This window comes from Panthera onca, chromosome B3, assembly GCF_046562875.1.
Source record: "Panthera onca isolate mPanOnc1 chromosome B3, mPanOnc1 haplotype 2, whole genome shotgun sequence".
Lineage (NCBI taxonomy): Eukaryota > Metazoa > Chordata > Mammalia > Carnivora > Felidae > Panthera > Panthera onca.
The window spans coordinates 121691846-121712456 of record NC_138344.1 but is presented as its reverse complement, the minus strand read 5'-3'; the positions used below and the strand labels follow the sequence as shown (position 1 = coordinate 121712456).

General features: G+C 41.4%; 2 protein-coding genes across 2 annotated transcripts in view; one reads left to right on the top strand and one right to left on the bottom strand.

Annotated features, from left to right (window-relative positions):
* ADCK1 (aarF domain containing kinase 1) overlaps positions 1-15717 on the bottom strand; it is a 152838-nt gene extending 137121 nt beyond the window's left edge. The window contains exon 1 of the mRNA XM_060620416.3: positions 15603-15717. The gene's annotated coding sequence lies outside the window, so the exon portion shown is untranslated. The remainder of the gene's footprint in view (positions 1-15602) is intronic.
* A 60-nt stretch (positions 15718-15777) lies between these two features.
* Positions 15778-20611, top strand: part of SNW1 (SNW domain containing 1) — a 33334-nt gene continuing 28500 nt past the window's right edge. The window contains exons 1-2 of the mRNA XM_060620413.2: positions 15778-15876; positions 20456-20609. Of these exons, the coding sequence (XP_060476396.1) occupies positions 15863-15876; positions 20456-20609 (168 nt within the window). The 5' untranslated portion in view covers positions 15778-15862. The remainder of the gene's footprint in view (positions 15877-20455; positions 20610-20611) is intronic.

The following is a 20611-nucleotide window of genomic DNA, read 5'->3' as shown; positions in this document are numbered from 1 at the left end:
TCATGATCTCACGGTCCATGGGTTCGAGCCCCACGTCGGGCTCTGTGCTGACAGCTCAGAGCCTGGAGCCTGTTTCAGATTCTGTGGCTCCCTCTCTCTGACCCTCCCCCGTTCATGCTCTGTCTCTCTCTGTCTCAAAAATAAATAAATGTTAAAAAAAATAAATAAATAAATAGAGGCTCAAGAATTAAAAAAAAAAAAAAAAAAAAAAAAGGAGAAAGTCCATTGTGGCTTCCAGTTATCTCACAGGGGGTCTCAGGAAACTTGGAGCAGAGATCTTTTTCTTAATAACATCTTTATTGAGATATAATTCACATACCATAAAATTCACTCTTTCAAAGTGTACAATTCAGTGGTTTTTATTATATTCACAGAGTTGTACAACCATCACCAGTATCTAATTTTAGGAACCTTTCCAATAGTGTAAAATGAAACCTGCACCCATTAGCAGTCACTGGTCTTTCCTGGTCCCCCCTTCCGATCCCCCAACCCTGGCCCTAGCCCCAGGCAACCACTAACCCGTGCTCTGTCATGGTCATGTCTGTTCTGAATATTTCATATGGATGGAATCATAATATCTGGTCTTTTGTGACTGGCTTCTTTCACTTGGTATAATGTTTTCAGGGTTCAAACATGTCATATCATGTGCTGCTACTTCATTCTTACTACTGAATGATATTCTATCCCATGGAGATTCATTTTGTTTATCCATTCATTAGTTGATGGACATTTGGGTTGTTTCCACCTTTTGGCTATTATGAATAATGCTGGGCTATGAGTATTATGTACAGGTTTCTGTGAAACATGTTTTCATTTTGGGGGGTATATACCTAAGAGTGGGGTTTCTAGGTCATATAATAACTCTATGTTTAACATTTTGAGGAACTGCCAAACTGTTTTCCAAAGTAGCTACACCCTTTATTCCCACCAGCAATGTATGAGGGTTCCAATTTCTCTACATCCCCATTAATACTTCTTACTGTCTATCTCTTTTATTATGGCCAACCTAGTGAGTGTGGAATGGTATCTTATTATGGTTTGGAGCAAAGTTCTTGACTGTAGGTTGAACTTGACCTTGATCTCTGCAAGGGAAGTCTCTTCCATCCTCAAGCCTTCACAAAACCTCTGCCATGTCTCTCAGACGCCTGGTAGGAGCGGACTCATGTCTGTGAGCAAGGACAGGCTCCGGTCCTTCACTTTCAGTTGACCTTCCCACCAGTCACAGCTAGACCTGCTAGTTCCCTTGCTGGATGCATGCCCTCAAAAAAAAAAAAAAAAAAAAAAAAAAAGTTCACAGGGTCTACCCACTATCATTACTTTTCCTATGGGCTGAGCCTGGCCTTGACCATTCAGACAGTCTTCCATTGTCAAGTTGAGAGATCCTAGATTCTTTCTCTCTCCTCTGGACTGCTCAAAGAGAAACACTCTCACCTCTGGAAGCTTCTCTTTATTGCCCTGGGAAAATTTTGATTTGCCTTTGTCAGGAACAAGCATGTAGATAGTTTATTTTATGGAGGGGTGTAAATTCCACCAGCTACACAGATTCTGATTTCTGTTACTTAAACACTAAAATATTCTCAAACTGTCATCTAAATGAATAGCTTTATATTATTGTTGATGTGTAATTGAGTGATGGATGTGAAAACTCCTTCTGTTAGGAACTTGTGTTGATGGAATTTTGAGAGGTGGTCCCCCAGGGTACACGTGTGTCCTTCTGGTAAGTCAGGGAAATGTGAAGATGTGAGTGCAGCTGGTATATGGAACCAGAAGGACTTGGCCATTGACCAGGTTCAGTCATCTTTTGTTTGTTAGTGATGTAACAGCTAGGGACATGACCCCTTCTGAGAAGGGGTCAGGGTAGAAGGTCAAAGGCAGGTCAATAGGCAAAGAAGATCCAAAGTCTGCTGCTGCTACCTCTGAGAACTTTCTCAAGCTGTTCCATCTGCTTAAACAGCCTCTCAACCCCACCCACTGCCTAAACCTCTGCCACTGTCCTTCTAGGCCTCACCCACTAATAGTATATGACCCTGGTCAGGTGATAGATATTACAGGAAGCATCCTCTGAACTCCCAGACCTGGTGAAGGGACTCTTGTTGGTACTTCCAAAGCATTTTGGGCTTACCTCCAGCATGGCACTCATCACATTGTGAGGTTACCTTTTTACACCAGGGGCTGCAAATGCATATGCCTACAGAGGCCAAGCAAATTATCAAAATAAGTGAAGCCGGTCAGACATGAGAATAATCCTGGCTTTTAAACAAAAAGATCATTCATTTGTCTGAAATCATGCAGCCACTTCGACCCATTTTTTTATCTCTTTTGAGAGCATCCTAGGTAAATGAAAGGTTTTACTTCTATCATAAGAAAAGCAGTACAGCTGCAACAATGAACAGCCAGTGACTCCCTCAGCTTTGGATGCAACAGGGGGTGGCGGGGTCTGTGGCCCACATTGCCACATGACCAAATGCATTCTAGAGGACTGCCACCATGGGAGCACGCAGGCCCAGCTCCGCTGTTTTCCAAAAGCAGTGGTAATTCCAGATTTTATTGAAATCTCCCCATTTTGAATTATCTGCAACTAATTCAAAAAGTTTAAAGTGTATGTGTGGGGGACAAACAGAATACTTCTGAAGACCAGGTTTAGTCCACAAGCCCCAGATGGACCAATCCACTGGTTGTTAGGACTTGGGCTATCAGTATTTCACTGAGTCCCCCAAATTAGCACAGGGTCTGGTACAGAAAAAAAAAATTTTTTTTTGTTTTTTTTTTTGCTGGTACAGAAAAAAATTTTTTTCAGGGGCATCTGGGTGGCTCAGTCAGTTGAGCTTCCAACTTTGGCTCAGGTCATGATCTCACAGTCCCTGAGCTTGAGCCCTGCGTCGGGCTCTGTGCTGACAGCTCAGAGCCTGGAGCCTGCTTCGGATTCTGTGTCTCCCTCTCTCTCTGCCACTCCCCCACTCATGCTCTGTCTGTCTGTCTGTCTCTCTCTCTATACCAAAAATAAACATTAAAAAAAATTTTTTTTAAGAAAAAAAATTTCTGACAAATTTTTGATAAATTTTTGAAGAATAACAGCAGATAACCATTTAGCACTCACTGTGACCCAAGCATGTAAGAACTTTTCATTCATTATCTCACATCATCTTCACAGCCTTATGAGGTAAGTAGACTTGCTGAAGGATACAGAGCTAGGAAGCAAAGGGGGCGGGACTCAAACTCAAGTCTGACTCCAGATTTCTTAGAAAAGTAGAATCAGGGGTGCCTGGGTGGCTCTGTTGGTTAAGCACCCAACTCTTGATTTTGGCTCAGGTCATGATTTCATGGTTCATGGGATCGAGCCCCACCTCGGGCTCTGTGCTGACAGCATGGAGCCTGTTTGGGATTCTCTCTCTCCTCTCTTTCTCTCTCTCTGCCCCTTCCCATTCAGTCTCACTCTCTCAAAAATAAATAAACATTAAAAAAATAAAGAAAACTAGACTCTTCCACTCCAGGCCCAGTATGGAATAGTAGTTAAGATCATATTCTCTGGAACTAAGGTCCAGATTGGTCACTTTCTATTTGTCATCAGGCAATTTACATAACATCTCTAAGCCTCCATTACTTGGTCTGTAAAATGGAGATAATAAGAATTAACTACTGGGTTGCCTGGGTGACTCAGTTGGTTAAGTGTCTGAATCATGATTTCAGCTCAAGTCAAATTCCCAGGGTCGTGGGATCAAGCCCCATGTCACGCACCATGCTGAGCATGGAGCCTGCTTAAGATTCTCTCTCTTCATCTGTCACTCTCCCCAGCTTGCACGCTCTCTTTCCCTTTCTCTCTCTCTTTCTCATAAAAAAAAAAGAGTTTTAACTATTCATAAGGTTTTAAGGGGCAAATGAGTTAAACAGACACAGAGGAGCTCATCAGCAAATAACTATTCTTACTGTGCTAGTATTTTCCCCTTTAGGGTTATTAAATCCATAGCCAAGCACACACACTGAAGCTTCTTCATCCACAATCGGGGATATTCAGGTGGAATATCTTGCTACTAGAGAAGAGACAAGGAAGTAATGTAAGGAGTCACTTCAGATATCAGATGGCTGCCTTCTGAGCCGGCAGCACACTCGATAGGAATGAAAATGATCAAAACAAATGACAGCGCTCAGGGCAGGGGGCAAATTGTTCCCCTGCCAGGCTATTCAACAGAAAAAGGAATAGTTATCTTGGGTCTAAAGCTTCATCCCCACTGGAGCCTTACGTTTCAAATCCCTTTCAGGTTAGAGCCAGCTTTCAAAAAGAATAATTAATTCTGAAAAGAAATGGGGTCAGCAGGTCTTGCAGTGCTTTTAAACAGGAAGTCTCAGAGCTCAGGGAGGGAAGCAGCTGACGGCAAAGCTGCTTTCCTGTACCTCAAAACGAAGAACGGCTCGGCTCGGTCCCAGGAAGGAAATGCAGGAGCCCGTCCCACCACATACAAGTTCACCCTAACTTTAAGTCATCTAGAGTCGAATAATCGATTCTACTCAAAAATTGCTGCATTCCAGAACAATTTCAGTTTGTCTAATAAAAATTACTGTTATCTTTAGTAACAATATAAAAACAGATATTGCACTCATGATAACAAAGAAATGAAATACCTGGGAATCAATATCCTGACAGACGGGTACAATCTATATAAAGAAAACTCCAAAATATTATTGAAAGTGATGAAAGAAGATTTTAATAAGCCAGAACCCAAACAGTGTTCCTAAAACATAAAAATGTAAAGATATCAGCTAATCTAAGTTAATTCATGGTCAACTCAATAACAATATTCCTAAAAGCTTTTCAAAAAGTACTCAACAGGGGCGCCTGGGTGGTTCAGTCGATTGAGTGTCTGATTTCGGGTAGGGTCATGATCTCATGATTTGTGAGTTCCAGCCCTGCATTGGGCTCTCTGCTGTCAGCACAGAGCCAGCTTAGGATCCTCTCCGTCCCCCTCTCTCTGCCCCTCCCCCACTCATGCTCGCGCTCGCGTGCGCATGCTCTCTCTCTCTCTCTAAAAAGAAATAAACATTAAAAAAAAAATACTCGGGCACCTGGGTGGCTCAGTCGGTTGAGCATCTGACTTCAGCTCAGGTCATGATCTCTTGGCTCATGGGTTCGAGCCCTGCTCAGGCTCTGTGCTGACAGCTGGGAGCCAGGAGCCTGCTTCAGATTCTGTGTCTCCCTCTCTCTCTGCCCCTCCCCCACTCGTTCTCTCTTTCTCTCTCTCTCAAAAATAAACATTAAAAAAATTTTTTTAAATACTTGTCAAAATAATTCTAAATTTAATTTGGAAAAAATTAATGAAGGCATACTATGTCATACTTCTTATTCAGTTATTTATTCATTTTATTAATTTTGCATTTTACTTGACTTTGCTTTTACAGCTTTATTGCAATATATTTCACATACCATAAAATTCACCTTCTAAAGTGCACAGACTGGTGGGTTTTAGTATATTCACAAAGCTGTGCCACCATCAGCACTATATAATTTTTCAACACTCCAAAAATAAACCCTTGTACCCACTAGTAGTCACTCACCTTTTCCATCCTCCACCCCCTACCCAACCCAGCCCCAGGTAAATTTTTTTTAAGTAAGTTCTACACCCAAATTGGGGCTTGAACTCATGACCCCAAGATCAAGAGTCGCATGCTTTACCAACTGAGCCACCCAGAGCACCTCCCCCCCCCCCCAGTAAATATTAATCATTCTGTCCCTACCATCTGTCTATTCTGGAAATTTTATATGAATGGAATTATATCTGGCCTTTTGTGATTGACATCTTTCACTTAACATAATGTTTCCGAGGTTTCTATAGTCAAGAATTTAACCTTGCACAGAGATCTGACCTTTGTCCTCAACTTCTGGGGAATAATTTCTAAGCTCTTGAAATGTCATGCTTAAGAGGGGCATCGTTGTTTGCCTGGGAGTCTTGGGTCACCAGATTGTCTAAAAATATAATTTAGGGTGGGTACTGGGCACATCAAATAGTCAGGGTAGGGGATGGCCAGAAAGTCCAGCAATGTGCTTTAGTGTAGGGGTCTAGGTTACCCAGTATCAGTAGATGTCTGGAGGGGCTATAGACTGAGATCAGCCACATAAGCAATCAGTCACGCCTACATGATGGAGACCCAGTAAAAACTTTGGATGTCAGGGCTCAGGTGAGCTTGCCTGGTTGGCAATAATCCCTGAAGACTGTCATGTATCACTGCCAGGAGAGCAATGCTGTCCTGGCTACACAGGGAGAGGACAGCTGGTTGCTTCATATTTGGAATCCTCCTGGATTCTGCCCTATGCATTTCTTTCTTCCCTTAGCTGATCTGAATCTAGATCCTTTTCCTGTAATAAGCCATGAGGATAACACCTTTCAGTGAGTTCTGTGTGTCCCTCTAATGAATTATCAAAACTAAGAGGCAGGTGCCAGGGTAGCTCAGTTGGTTAAGCGTCCCGACTCTTGATTTCAGCTCAGGACATGACCTCACAGTTCATGAGGCTGAGCCCTGCGTCGGGCTCTGCACTGACAGAACTGTGGAGATCATGAACTGAGCCAAAACCAAGAGTCAGAGGCTTAACCCGCTGAGCCACCCAGGTGCCCCGCCCCATTCTTGCTTTTGTTTCCTTTGCCTACAGAGACATATCTGGAAAGAAATTGCTAGGTCCTATGTCAAAGAGGTTACTGTCCGTGTTCTCTTCTAGGATATTTATGGTTTCAAGTCTCATGTTTAGATCTTTAATATATTTTAAATTTATTTTTGTGCATGGTGTAAGAAAGTGGTCCAGTTTCATTCTTTTGCATGTTGCTGTCTAGTGTTCCCAATACCATTTGTTGAAGAGACTGTCTTTTACCCATTGGATATTCTTTCCTGTTTTGTCAAAGATTAATTGACCATGTAATTGAGGGTTCATTTCTGGATTTTCGATTCTGTTCCATTGACCTATGTGTCTATTTTTGTGCCAGTTCCATACTGTTTTGATTACTTCAGCTTTGTAATATAACGTGAAGTCTGGAATTGTGATGCCTCCAGCTTTGCTTTTCTTCTTCAAGGTTGCCTTGGCTATCTGGGGTCTTTTGTGGTTCCATACAAATTTTAGGACTGCTTGTTCTCACTCTGTGAAAAATGCTGGTAGTAAACCTAAAGCCAGCCGAAAGAAGGAAATCATAAAGATTAGAGCAGAAATCAATGATATAGAAACTAAAAAAAAAAAACAATAGAACAGATCAATGAAACCAGGAGCTGTACTTTGAAAAAAGTACTAAAACTGAGAAACCTCTAGCTAGACTCATGAAAAAGAAAAGAGAAAGGACCCAAATAAATAAAATCACAAATAAGAGAGGAGAAATAACAACCAACATCACAGAAATGCAAACAGTTATAAGTAAGCAAACTGAGAGAGAAGTTAGGTTGATGAAGTTTTGGGGTGATGGGGGGTTCTTGGGGTCTGGAGCCAATAGCCAGGAAAGAATTCTAAAGATATCTTTGGTGTAAAAAGGTGATTTTATTAAAGCATGGGGACAGGACCCATTGGCAGGAAGAGCTGCACTGGGGTCCTGACAGGTAACTCATTATATACCCTCAGGTTAGGAGGGGATCAGGGATAGAGCAAGTCTCTAAGGTATTTGGAAGCAAGGTTTCTAGGACCTTGAGGGGCTAGCCGTTGATAGGAAAACGCCATTTATTACCGTTTAATAAAACATCAGTCACGAGACCCTTCAGGTGTATATGGAGGGCCATAAGCTTGGAGCATGATTGCCAGCATATATCTTGAGAAGTTGAGATAAAAGAAATTGACTTGCAGGATCCTGGAGTTTGGGATAATGTTAAGCTAAGGTTCTCTTTTGCCCCCAGCAAAATGTCATCCTTGAGGCAGCTAAGGTCCTAGAGAGAGGTCACTCTGCCGGTCTCAAGGACTTGTCAATGGGCTCTAGTCAGTAAGGGAATTTAATTTTTCATTTGCCTTAGTTTCCCACTTCACCATGGCAAGTACTTAAACCCCTTTCCTTTGTTCTCGGGTAGCCAGGAGTGTCTGAGGAATATCACACATATTCCACCTGGGGGTCGGGGGGGGGGAGGGGGGTTGTGCTAGCTTGTTCTTTGTCCCTTAGCCTGCCTCATGCTCCCTCATCAAGGTGGCATGCCCAGGACGCATAGCTAGTAAATAAGCGAGTCGGGAGAGGAGCTTCAGAATCTGTGTGTTTAACCACTTTGGACACTGACTTCACAATCTGTGTGTTTAACCACTCCACCCTGTCACCTCACTTGCGGCTACAGAGTCACAGCTAGTTAGGAATCAGGTTAGGTCCTCGCTTCTGTGAGAATGAATTTTCCCCTCTACCTGGAATACCAAGAGTGGAGTGAGCAGATGGGTCCTGGCCAACTGGAGCAGCACCAATTCTGACCCACGTGGGGCCCTCCATTTTGAGCTGCTAATACCTGGGTAAGGAGGGCTGTGTGGCAGGAAGACCCAGCACAGAGGAACACAAACCCCCTCACCTACACAACTGAATAAAGGGCTTGGCCTCGGGGTATAATATCATATTACTTGTGCAGTAGATTTGCCTTCTTAATTATGTTTTGCCAAGATTGTTATTAAAGTCAGTTGCTCTTCTGCATATACCCCAAGGACAGTGAGGGACCATGACTGGTAGAAATGCTTCACACGCAGGTGCTTCTGTGAGAAACGAGAGTGGATGGTAGAAACACTTCTCCGCCCCTTTCTTTCAATTCAGCATCCCTGGTCTTGGTCGGTATCTTACGGACTTCCCATGTTAATTACTTTAACCTTGTCCTCAGTGGCCTCCTTTGTCTCTCATCACCATAGAAACCCACTCGGACTTAAGAACTGTCTTTATTGCCAGTTTCTGTGACCCAGCCCTCTATTTTAGCCCTCCTTCAGCTCCAAATCACCTGCTGAATTAAATCTAAGCTCCTTGATCTTGGCTTCTGGGACCTTGTCTAATTTGCTGCTCTTTTATACTCTTTCTAGAAATAATACATTCGTGGAGCAGAGGTTAAAGCAGATCAATGTCAACCAAAATATTAACAGTAATAACTAATATATTTACATAACGCTTTAGAGTTGAGTAAACATATTCACCTGCACTACCTCAATTAAACACTCCATGATAGATGTACAGCATGTAACACGATCAGCATATTAAGTTTAATAAAATCGGGGCCCAGAGAAGCATCTCGACTGATGAGGAGAACAATGGCAAAAGAAATGTAGATAAAATTAAATATCCTTACTACTTGTAGCCCATTGATAAATTATTAAGACAGGCAGAGTATGACATTCCTCAAGGAACTCACAACTGCCTTAATGTTAATGTTTTGCTAGAGGCAGAAAGCAAGCTCAGTTTGACTATAGCCAGACCTCCAGGATCCCGTAAGTCTTCTTTAACATATAAAAATCTCATCAGAAATTTCCTTTATCTCTACTCGCCCTCGCCCCCCCCCCCCCAACTTAAAAGTATACAATCAATCATTCCTCACAATCCCAATGCAGTTCTTCCTGCCCTCGGGTCCTGTCTCCATGCTTTCATAAAAATGCCTTTTGCACCGTAAAGCCTCAAGAATTGTTTCTACACCGTTCACTCCTAGTCCATGTCACATAGACCATGATAACACAGTTTATTGGTGAAGCTATAGCCTGAATTTATATCTTCAGACTCCTACTGTGCTTGTTACATTACACAATGTGATCGATAATCCTGCATTTACCAAAATAGTTGTTTTGTATTTTTTTTTTCCTTTTGGCTTACATGCTGTGACAGACAGGATTCTAAGATCTATCCCAAGATCTCCTCCCTGCCCACCCCTTAGGTACATGCCCAGCATAATCTCTGGGGCTGTTAATATGAGACAACTGTCCCCTGATTATGTGGTTATATGGCAAAGTTGACTTTTTTTTTTAATGCTGACTTTTTTTTAAAAAGCTTTATTTATTTTGATAGAAAGAGAGAGAGAGAACCAGTGGGAGAGGGGCAGAGAGAGAGAGAGAGGGAGAGAGAGAATCCCAAGCAGGCTCTGCACTGTCCATGCAGAGCCTAAAGGGGAACACACAACAGTGAGATCATGACCTGAGCCGAAATTAAGAGTTGGATGTTTAACCAACTAAGCCATCCAGGTGCTCCTAGGTTGACTTTATAATAAAGAGATTATCTGGATCGGCCTGACCTAATCAATGAGCCCTTTAAAAGCAGACAGTTTCCTCCACCTGGCGGCAGAAGAGAAAGTTGGAGAGATGTGCCCCAGCTGGCCTGAAAGAAAGCAAATGTCCATGGTGGGAAGGACCTGAGAGTTGCCAGCAGGAGGTGAGAGTCAGCCCCACTGACAGCACACAACAAAACAGGCACCTCAATCTTACAACTGCAAGAAACGAAATTTTGCCAACAACAAGAATGCACTTGTGAATGGGCTTTCCTACAGAACCTCAGCCTGATGAGAATCCAGCCTGGCCAATATTGTGATTTCAGCCTATGATACCCAGGGCAGAGAACCCAATCATGCTGTGCCAGCCTTCTGAACTACAGAAATGTGAGCTAACGAAGGGTGTTGTTTTAAATCACTAAGTTTGTGATAATTTGTTACATAACAATAGAAAATGAACACAGGGGAGCCTGGGTGGCTCAGTAGGTTGAGCGTCTGACTTCAGCTCAGGTCATGATCTCACGGTTCATGAGTTCAAGCCCCGCATTGGGCTCACTGCTATAAGTGTACAGCCCCCTTCAGATTCGCTATCACCCTCTCTCTCTGCTCCTCCCCTGCTCACTCTCTCTCTCAAAAGTGAATAAACATTAAAAAAAGAAGAAAATTAATACATTTTCCATTTCTTTTCTAACAGGGTCATTAGAGCTAGACCAGGCTTTTTTTTTTTTTTTTTTTTTTAATTCTCATTCAGTAAAACTGACTTTTTTGGTATACAGTCCTATGAATTTTAACACATGTATAGATGCATGTAACCACCATCACAATCAGAATACAAAACAATTCCATCACCCAAAAAAACTTCCTTGTGGGGGTCACATCTGTCCCCCACCCTTAATTCCTGGCAACCACTCTCTGTCACTTGAGTTTTATCTTTTCAAGAATAACTGCATGGAATTCTATACAGTTAACCCTTGAACAACATGGGTTTAAATCACATGGTCCACTTACACATGGACTTTTGAAAATACAATATAGTACTGTAAGTGTATCTTCTCTTATGATTTTCTTAATAACATTTTCTTTTTTCTAGTTCACCATATTGTAAGTTTTAAGTTACTTTATCTTTTTTAAATCTTTTTTTAAGTTTATTTTTATTTATTTTGAGAGAGAGAGAGAGAGAGAGCAGGGGAGGAGCAGAGAGAGAGAAGGGAGAAAGAATCCCAAGCAGAATCCCAAGCCCTGATGTGCAGCTCAGACCCACAAACCGTGCAATCATGACCTGAGCTGAAATCAAAAGTTGAATGCTTAACCGACTGAGTAACCCAGGAGCCCCTTAAGTTATTTTATCTTATTTTAAGTAATAGTAGTTAGGTTTTCAGGGATTCAAATTTAGATAAGGATTTTTGACTGCATGGAGGGTTGATGTCTCTAATTAATCCTTGCATTGTTCAAGGGCCAACTTTAATATATGTTTTTAAGATTGGCTTCTTTCACTCAGCATGATGCCTTTCAGATTCATCAAAGTTATGTGTATTAACAGTTCATAGAATAGAAAATTAACACAAAAAAATTGTTTAATTTTTAAGAGAGAGAGAGAGCATGTGAGCAGGGGGAGGGGCAGAGAGAGAGGGAGACATAGAATCCGATGCTGGCTCCAGGCTCTGAGCTGTCAGTACAGAGCCTGACACCGGGCTCGAACCCACCAACAATGAGATCATGACCTAAGCCAAAGTCAGACTTTTTTTTTAATATTTATTTATTTTGGGAGGAGAGTGCAAGCTGGGGAGGGGCAGAGAGAGGGGGACAGAGGATCTGAAGTGGGCTCTGTGCTGATAGGCTGACAACAGTGAGCCCAATGTGTGGCTTGAACTCACAAACCGTGAGATCATGCCCTGAGCCAATATCGGATGCTCAACCGACTGAGCCACCCAGGTGCCCCTAAAAAAATTTTGTTTAATGTTTGTTTATTTTTAAGAGAGAGAGAGAGAGAGAGAGAGAGAGAGAGAGAGAAGCGCATGAGAAAGGGAGGGGCAGAAAGAGAGGGAGACACAGAATCCGAAGCAGGCTCCAGGCTCTGAGATGTCAGCACAGAGCCCAACATGGGGCTCGAACTCATGAACTGTGAGATCATGACCTGAGCTGAAGTTGGACGCTTAACCAACTGAGCCACCCAGGCACCCCTAAAACTCTTTATCTAGAAGTTTAAAAACTGGAAAAAAGTAGGTACCTGCCTCAGTCAATATAATATGCAACTCTTAATCTCAGGGTCGTAAGTTCAAGCCCCATACTGCACAGAGTTTACTATTAAAAAAAAAAAAAAACAACAGAATAAAGTACCAAGAATAAAAGGATATTGACACTAAAAGAGATCTTTGATATTATCTGGGCCCACTCTATGCTTTTACAGATAAAGAGTCTATATCCATTGAGGGGTTGAGGACTTGCCCAACATTGTTCAGGCACAGATGAGGAGAGAGATTCAATCTTCTTTGTAGTAAAGTAAACCATCAAAATCTATCGAGTGTGATAAATGTTAAGACTGGGGGAAGAACAAGTATTACTGGAGCACAGAAAACAAACATTGTATAAAGTCCTTTTCATTGCTAATGATAGAGAATCAATTCAAACTAGCTTAAGCCAACAAAATAATTTATTGGCTCACTTAATTTAAAAAATTCAGGACGGTGGGACACCTGGCTGGCTCAGTCAGAGAAGTGCGTGACTCTTGATCTTGGGGGTGTGAGTCTGAGCCTCATGTTGGGTGTAGAGATTACTTAAATAATTTTTTTTTTTTTTAAGTTCAGGATGGTGTGGTCTTCAGGCACTGCTGAATCCAGGAACTTCCATGATGTTGTCAGAGGTCTCAACATCTCTCTTCCCGTCTCTTTACCCTTCTGGTCTCCTTGTTTTTGCATGGTGGCCTCATTCTTTCCTGTCACAGGGTCTTGCTATATGCCAGGATAGATAAATACTGGCAACTCAATCTTATAGCTTCTGATCCAAAAGATAGAGGGATGCTTCCTCTTCATTGATTCTATTGATCAAACTTCTGCCCATTCTTTTTCAGTCTCTTTTACTGGTTTCTCATCTCTCCAATCTCTAAATATGGGAATTCACTCCAGAAGGCTGTCCTTGAAAAATTTCTCTTCTGTAGCTACACTTTCTAGATAATCTCATCTGGTATCATAAATTTACATACCATCTATACTCACAAAGGTCTCCAGCCCAGACCTTTTCCCCTACACTTCAAACTTGTATATACAACTACTTACTTGACAGTTTTACTTGGCTATCTATATCTAACAGCCATTTCAAATGTAAGATGTTCAAAACCAAACTCCTGATCTCCCACAAATATGACTCTCTTGCAGTTTGCCATCATAGTAAATAGCAACTCCATCCCTCTAATTTCTCAAACATAAACCCTCAGAGCCATCCGTGATTATTCTTTCATATTTCACATCAATTCTAGTATTAAAATTTGTTCGTTCTACCTTCAAAATAGATCCAGATTCCAATCTCTTCTTGCCATCTCTACCACTACCTCCCTCCCTAAACCATCAACATCTATTCCTGAATTATCACAAAAGCCACCCAACTGGTCTCCCTGTTTCCTTTCTTGCTTCTTGGAGTCCACTTTCAACACAGCAGTCATAATGATCTTCTTAAAACATAAATCAGATCATGTGTTTTCTCTGCTCAAAATTTCCAATGTGATTTCCATATACTGCAAAGGAGTGATCTCCACGATACAATAAATGGAATAAAGGCAAGGTAGAAAAAAGTGTGTATGGTATCTACCATATGTCTAGGAAAGGAAAAGGAGCATACAAATATATATGTATTTGTGTCTATTTTTAAATGTAAAGATAAACCATAAAAAATTTTTAAACGTTATCTACAAGGAGAGGAAGGGAAAATGACAGAAGAGTCAGGGAAAGAACCTAGACTTCTCTAAATGTACCACCTTGGTAAATTTTGGCTTTGAAACGATGTAACTGTTTCACAAAACTTTTTTTTTTAAGCAACTCCTAAGAATCCAAAGCAAAAAGAAATAAAACTATCAAGTTAGTGGCATAGTCCCACAGAGAGGAACTATTCCAAGTCTCTTACTTTCTTCCTTTCTTTTTTTAAAAAATCTCTACACCCAACATGTGACTAAGATTTACAATCCTGAGGTCAAGAGCCACATGCTCTACCAATTGAGCCAACCAGGCACACCCTGCCCCAAGTCACTTTAAAGCCGTGCAATTTGACTATACATGCCTAGAGAGATATACTCTAAGGGCAAAAAGAATTGAAAAAAAAATCAGAAAGTATTAAGTTTCAATAAGTAATCACATTAGTACTGTTATTCTGAAACTATTTCATAAATACAGTAGGATGAAGCAATTATGTTAATTGATTATGTCATTGCCATTATTGCCAAATGTAATTATGTTAATGCCAATAGGTACCAAGATTTTCAGAAGAGATATGCATATAAAATCAAAGTTAAGCAAAATCTGTGAAATCCTAAGTTTGCCCCAGAAATATTAATATAAATGCATGATGCATTTTCTCAAAAAATATGTGTGTATATCTAAATGTTTTAGTTTTGCCAATTAAAAAGTCTTACAAACAATAATCAACCCAGTAACCATGAATATTTGTAGCATCTAGATTGTCTTCTCTAAATATCACTTTCCTACTTAAAGGAGGGCTCCTTGGAGAAATGACTGATTCCAAGTCTGGGGCAGAAAAAGTACTAGATTAGCCTATAACATCTTGTCACACCAGAAATTGATTCATCTTGGGTAGGGGATGTTGCTGCTTCTGTTCAAAGTAGTGTGTTTGGTTCAGGAAAATTCAAAAAGCTGCACATTTACAGTGTATGCACCTCTCTGTATGTGTGCTATACTGCAACTAAAAGATTGTATCTACTTTTTATCATGGAAAATGTCCAATATATGAGTATAACGAACATCCATTTCCCCATTATCCAGCTTGAACAGTGATCAAAAATGGCTATTCTCATTTCATCTGTACTCTACCCACTTCCCTTTCTCCAATATTTGTAAGCAGATTTCATTTATCCTATCAGTTCATCAAATATTATATTTAATCCATAATCTAAGTGAAACATATAAACTACCTAAAACACAAACATACATAGTATACAAAGGAAGTGTTGTAAAGGTAACTTAACCAAGGATCACACTATCTTCCCAGTAGAGTATTTTGGGGGCGGGGTGTGGAAAGAAAAGTTTCGGGTGTGAATGTTTTTAGAGCGTCCTAAAACTCTCCATTCGACGGTCCCACAATTTCCTATTGTTTTAAAACCCTGTCACCCTTTTATTTAACGTTGCTGTTCCCGGGATACTCTTGTATTTGGGATCCCTCCCTACATGGGGAATGAGACTGAGTGGGGAATAAAATAAAGCAGTTTAAAGGGCATCTCTCACCTTCGTTATTTTGCCTAGGGAACGCTGCATCATGTCACAGTGTACATCTGCCTTTCTTAAATGAAGCCCTCATCCCGTCAATAACCAGTCGGTCTGGTTAGGACAGAACCAAAGCGTACTCTTGTCCAAAGAACTACAAATCCCAGAAGGCCTTTCGGCTGAGGCGCTTGCGTATCGCGTGCTTCTTCCTCTCCACTTCTCGTCAAGGGGAAAGACCCGCCCCGCGGTGCTGTCGCTCGCGCTGGAAGAAGCGGAAGAAGATGGCGCTCACCAGGTGGGTTGTTGATTGGGGTCCTCGATACGGAAGGGTCTGGGAGTACCCACCTTTTTCATTTCTCTGCCCACTGTCTCCGGGCGGTGACCTGGCTCAGGGCACAGAGCGACGTGGGCCGCGACCACGGCTAGGCCCTCTTGCCGGCCTCCGGGGCGACTAGGCCTCAGCGAAGCTGGGGTCTTTCCTGAGCGGTTTCCCGGGTTGAGTACCCCCCCGCCCCCACCCCGATTAGAGCCGAAAGCTTCGGCGTGGTGAATAGTTTTTCAGTCTCCGATGGCAAGGAGTCGCACGTGTTTTTCGCTTGAACATCTTGGGGATGTGGCGAGCTCTCCGTCCGGTCCGCGGCTTGCGCGGGCACGGTGGGAATGTGGAGAACAGTAGCTTATTTGGGCGGAGTGAAGCGGCGGGAGGTGACTGCCCGGCTTAACGGTGGTGGGTCTGCCGAAGTCTCGTCTCTGTCCCGAAACAAGGATTCTTGAAAAAAGCGGGCCCGGTGCTGGACAGAGATTTTAAATTAGCTACTGTAGTGACCGCTGCGTGCCAATAAGGCGTCGCTGCTCTGCACTATAATTTTGGACCTTAGAATTTCTTCCGTAGATAGAACCGCTTCAGATTTTTGCTGTTCCCGGTTGCCTTGGTAACCGCATATAAAGTGGTCCCCGCCTTTGAGAAAAATATGTTTAAGTGGGAGATTCCGAGGAGTTACGTAACTACTACTGGTGTGCGACCTTGCTGCCCCATCTAAGTGGAAAAACTTTCCATGCGAATGCAAGCGGGAAAAGTTGAGTTGTCTAAGTTCGTCGTAAAGAAAGTAATCATTTTAGGACATAAGCTTGAGTTCTCTAAACACATTTGATTCTCCTTCTATTTAATTTTCCTGGCTGATGAATCCTAAAGTTTTAAGCAGAAAATTCTTGGGGGAATTAGGTTTGGGTTCCTTGCTTTATCCTGGGGGTTGTGTATATACAAAAGGAAATCTAACAGTCTTTTCAGGGAAGATGGGGGTACAAGGCATACAGATATGAAAGAAGTAAGGGCACACAAATGCTCGCTTGTGTAGTACTAACCTTAAGTGCAAAAAGAATTAGATGAAATGAGTTGAATGGACTGGAAGTTTTCTTTAGTAAATGTTACAAACAGCAGACTTTTGAGTGCACCTCCAGGTGGGAGGCACAGTGGCAAAGATTACTAGAGTTACGAGTAAAGGTTTTGTGGAAAAGCTGGAATTTGAAAAGGACACACAGGAAAAATAACATGTCGTGGGTATTGTGTGCTTAAAATTGCAGTGACAGGGTGCAGTCTTCAAATGACTAGTCTTGGGGACTACATAGTGTTCTGATTTTGTTGAGTTCTGACTAATTTGATTTTTAGAGGTGGTCTCAAGTTTCCAGGTGAAGTGTTATTTATCTCCAAGATCTACCAAGGATTCTTAACAGCAGAGACTTGACGGAACTGATATGTTATAGTCTTGGTGTCACCAGTTATTGTTACTAAAGACTGAAAGTCCTACTGATTAAGTTTTCTAAATTCAAGTATATTTAAGGTTATGTGTCTAATAACATCACTTGCATTTAGTATGCTTTATTTAGTAAAGGGGGAGGGTAGACTAAGTTGTCTCAACACTAGCACTGTTGACATTTTGGGCTGGATAATTCATTCTGGTATGGGGCTGTCCTGTGTATAGTAAGATGTTTAGCAATATCTTTGGCTTCCTCCCACTAGATGCCAGTGATACTACCCCCATTCTCTACCCCCAAGTCTTGACAATCTTAATGAATTGTATGTATCTAGGTATTATCATACGCCTGCATTGTAAATATTTTGCCCCCCAGTTGAGAACCACTGAAGTAGCCTTTCGGCCTGCATATGCAGCCCACTCTGTACCCCTTTCCCCTACCCTGCTACCGCAGGAGTGTGCCTCTTTGTAGGAATGTCATCCTTTACAAGGAACTGCAAATTTAAGACCCTCTGGAAGGCTAGAGTATGTTCAGACCCTAATCCAGGCCAGGTAACCTGTTTATTGGATTGTCTGAATTCTCCACTTTGACAGGCTGCCTGCCTTTTGATCATTTTAGTGACCAGTTCCTCCAGCAGAAGGTAAAGAGAAGAGTAAAATAAGTAAATATTGTAGCTTCTTTGGAACTGTCTTTGTATGCCTTCTATGTACTGGATATACATGGTATACTGAAAATAAGTATGGTAGAAACCCAAAACTTTTGGCTCCGTTCATCCATTCATCCATCCTTCAGTTAGTACATATTTGTTGAGGATCTACCATGTGCCAGGCACTATTCTAGTGCTGGTTTTACAGTATTAAATCAGTGTTGCAAACTCCTTATTTTCAAAGAGCTTACATTCTAGGAGAGATAGACTATATATGAGTAAACAAATCAATACAATTTCAGATAGGAATTACTAGAAATAAAAATGAAAGGACAAAGAGTGACTCAAAATGTGGAGTGGGGTCCTGTTTTGGACAAGGTGGTCAGAAAACAGCTGTGGAGAGGTATAAATGAGCAGACAAGAACGCTAAGAAGCAAGGACTAAAAGATCTAGGAGGGGTGTGTGGCTGGCCCACTTGGTACAGCTTGAGACTCTTGGTCTCAGGGTTGTAAGTTCAAGCCCCACATTGGGTGTGGAGATTACTTAAAAATAAAATCTTTAGGGGCACCTGGGTGGCTCAGTCGGTTAAGCGTCCGACTTCGGCTCAGGTCATGATCTCACAGTTCGTGAGTTCGAGCCCCGCATCGGGCTCTGTGCTGACAGCTTAGAGCCTGGAGCCTGCTTCAAATTCTATGTCTCCCTCTCTCTCTGCTCCTTCCCCGCTCATGCTCTGTCTCTCTCTCCTTCAAAAATAAATAAAAACATTAAAAAAAATTTTTTAAACAAAATCTTTTAAAATGAATGAATGAATGAATGATCTAGGAAAGAGTTTTCCATAAAAGCACTACAGGAAAGAATGTTCTTAATAAATGGAGCATTTTATGGTAGATGGAATAGCAAATGTAAAGATCTTGAGATGGCAAAAGGAAAGGCAATAAGATTGTAGTGACATAAAGATGGTGAGTGCAAAGGGCAGAGTGAATTTAGTTCTGCAAACACATAAGTAGCCCTCGCTGTGAGCTGGACAGTGCCTAGAGAGTTAGGGATGAAACGAAGCAGAAGCCATGATTCCTGCAAGTTGCTCAGTCTGGCGAGAGAAAGAGGTAAATGAGTAGATGATTGTGATACAGTAAGATAAATGTTATAGTAGTGGCACACAGAGTGTCTTGTGGGAGCATGGGTGGGGCGCAACTGATCCAAATTGGTGGAATCACGGAATGGCTCCGCATAATCAAGTATGTATGGAACAATATGCATTGATGAGTATATAGACACTGTGCCAAGGGGGTCATAGATTTTCACATTTACTACTTAGAGCAACTCTGTGACGTAGGTGGTCTTTTGATCTGTCATTACAGATGAGAAAACAGAGGTTCAGAGAGATAAGTAACTTATCTGGGTTACTACCTGGCATAGGTTGGATTTGAACTCTGAGCTCTTAGCTGTCACACTCCTGACATTCTGGACTGGATTAGAACCCTCTGATGTATACCGTCATAGCACTGTACACTTTTCCTTCATCGTTTGATACAATTTGTAATTAGGGAATTGTGTAAGCATTTGATTGTCTCTCCTCTGCAAGGCTGTAACCTCTCTCTTATAGTCTCATTGCTTACATAGCACAGTACCTGCACCCAAGTGATCAATAAATATTTTGAATAAATAAGTTCTGCTTATCCAAATATGCTTAGTCGCCAAGAATCACAAAGGAACCCTAACTTTTCCATTAAACATATCAATTTACTAGAATCTTCCTGTGATACTTTGGGGTATCTCTATAATAACATTTATCATACTTGAAAGTTGTTAAGAATAGCTTGGTAAAAAGGCTGCTGTGATTAAAGAATGACAAACTACGTCTTTAGAATTTCTCCTTTGAATCTTTGACCTCTCAAGTTTTAAATTGCATTCTAAATTAGATACCTTTGGGAAAACACACTCATATATGCAACTTGTGTTTTCTTTCTTTTATGCACCTCTTTGTTACATTCAGTGCTAATCCTTATTATTTTTTTTTGTTGTTGTCGTTGACATTAAAATAGTTAAAAGTAAGAAGAATAAGAGTAAAGTAGTTAAAAATAAGGAGTATAAAAGTAGTAAAGGCACTAAGACACCATATACTGGACAGTTGGCCCCTGGGTAATTGAGAATGTTTTCTTGCTTGTTACAAGAAAAGAAATGTGGAAGCATAACCACTGAGTAGTTTATCTATTATATGAAATATCTGTTAGTTTTTTATTATGGGCATCATTTGCCTGCATCTTAGTCAAATGTTTTTACTGTATGTCTCTGAGCGTTTATTTCTTTCCAGGCAAAGTAAAATGACTGATATTAAATACTGCCATGAATCATTGAAATGTTTGCTTTTTTGCTTAAGGGAAAAAGTATTATGGTAAAATAGTCTCTGATGGCCAAATTGCAATGATCAAATGTAGGAGTTTTTTTTTAATCTGACTTTTATTATCTTTGCTTATAGCTTTTTACCTGCACCTACTCAGCTATCTCAGGACCAGCTTGAGGCTGAAGAAAAGGCAAGATCTCAGAGATCACGACAGACCTCACTGGTCTCCTCCCGAAGAGAACCTCCTCCATACGGGTACCGGAAAGGCTGGATACCTCGGTTATTAGAGGT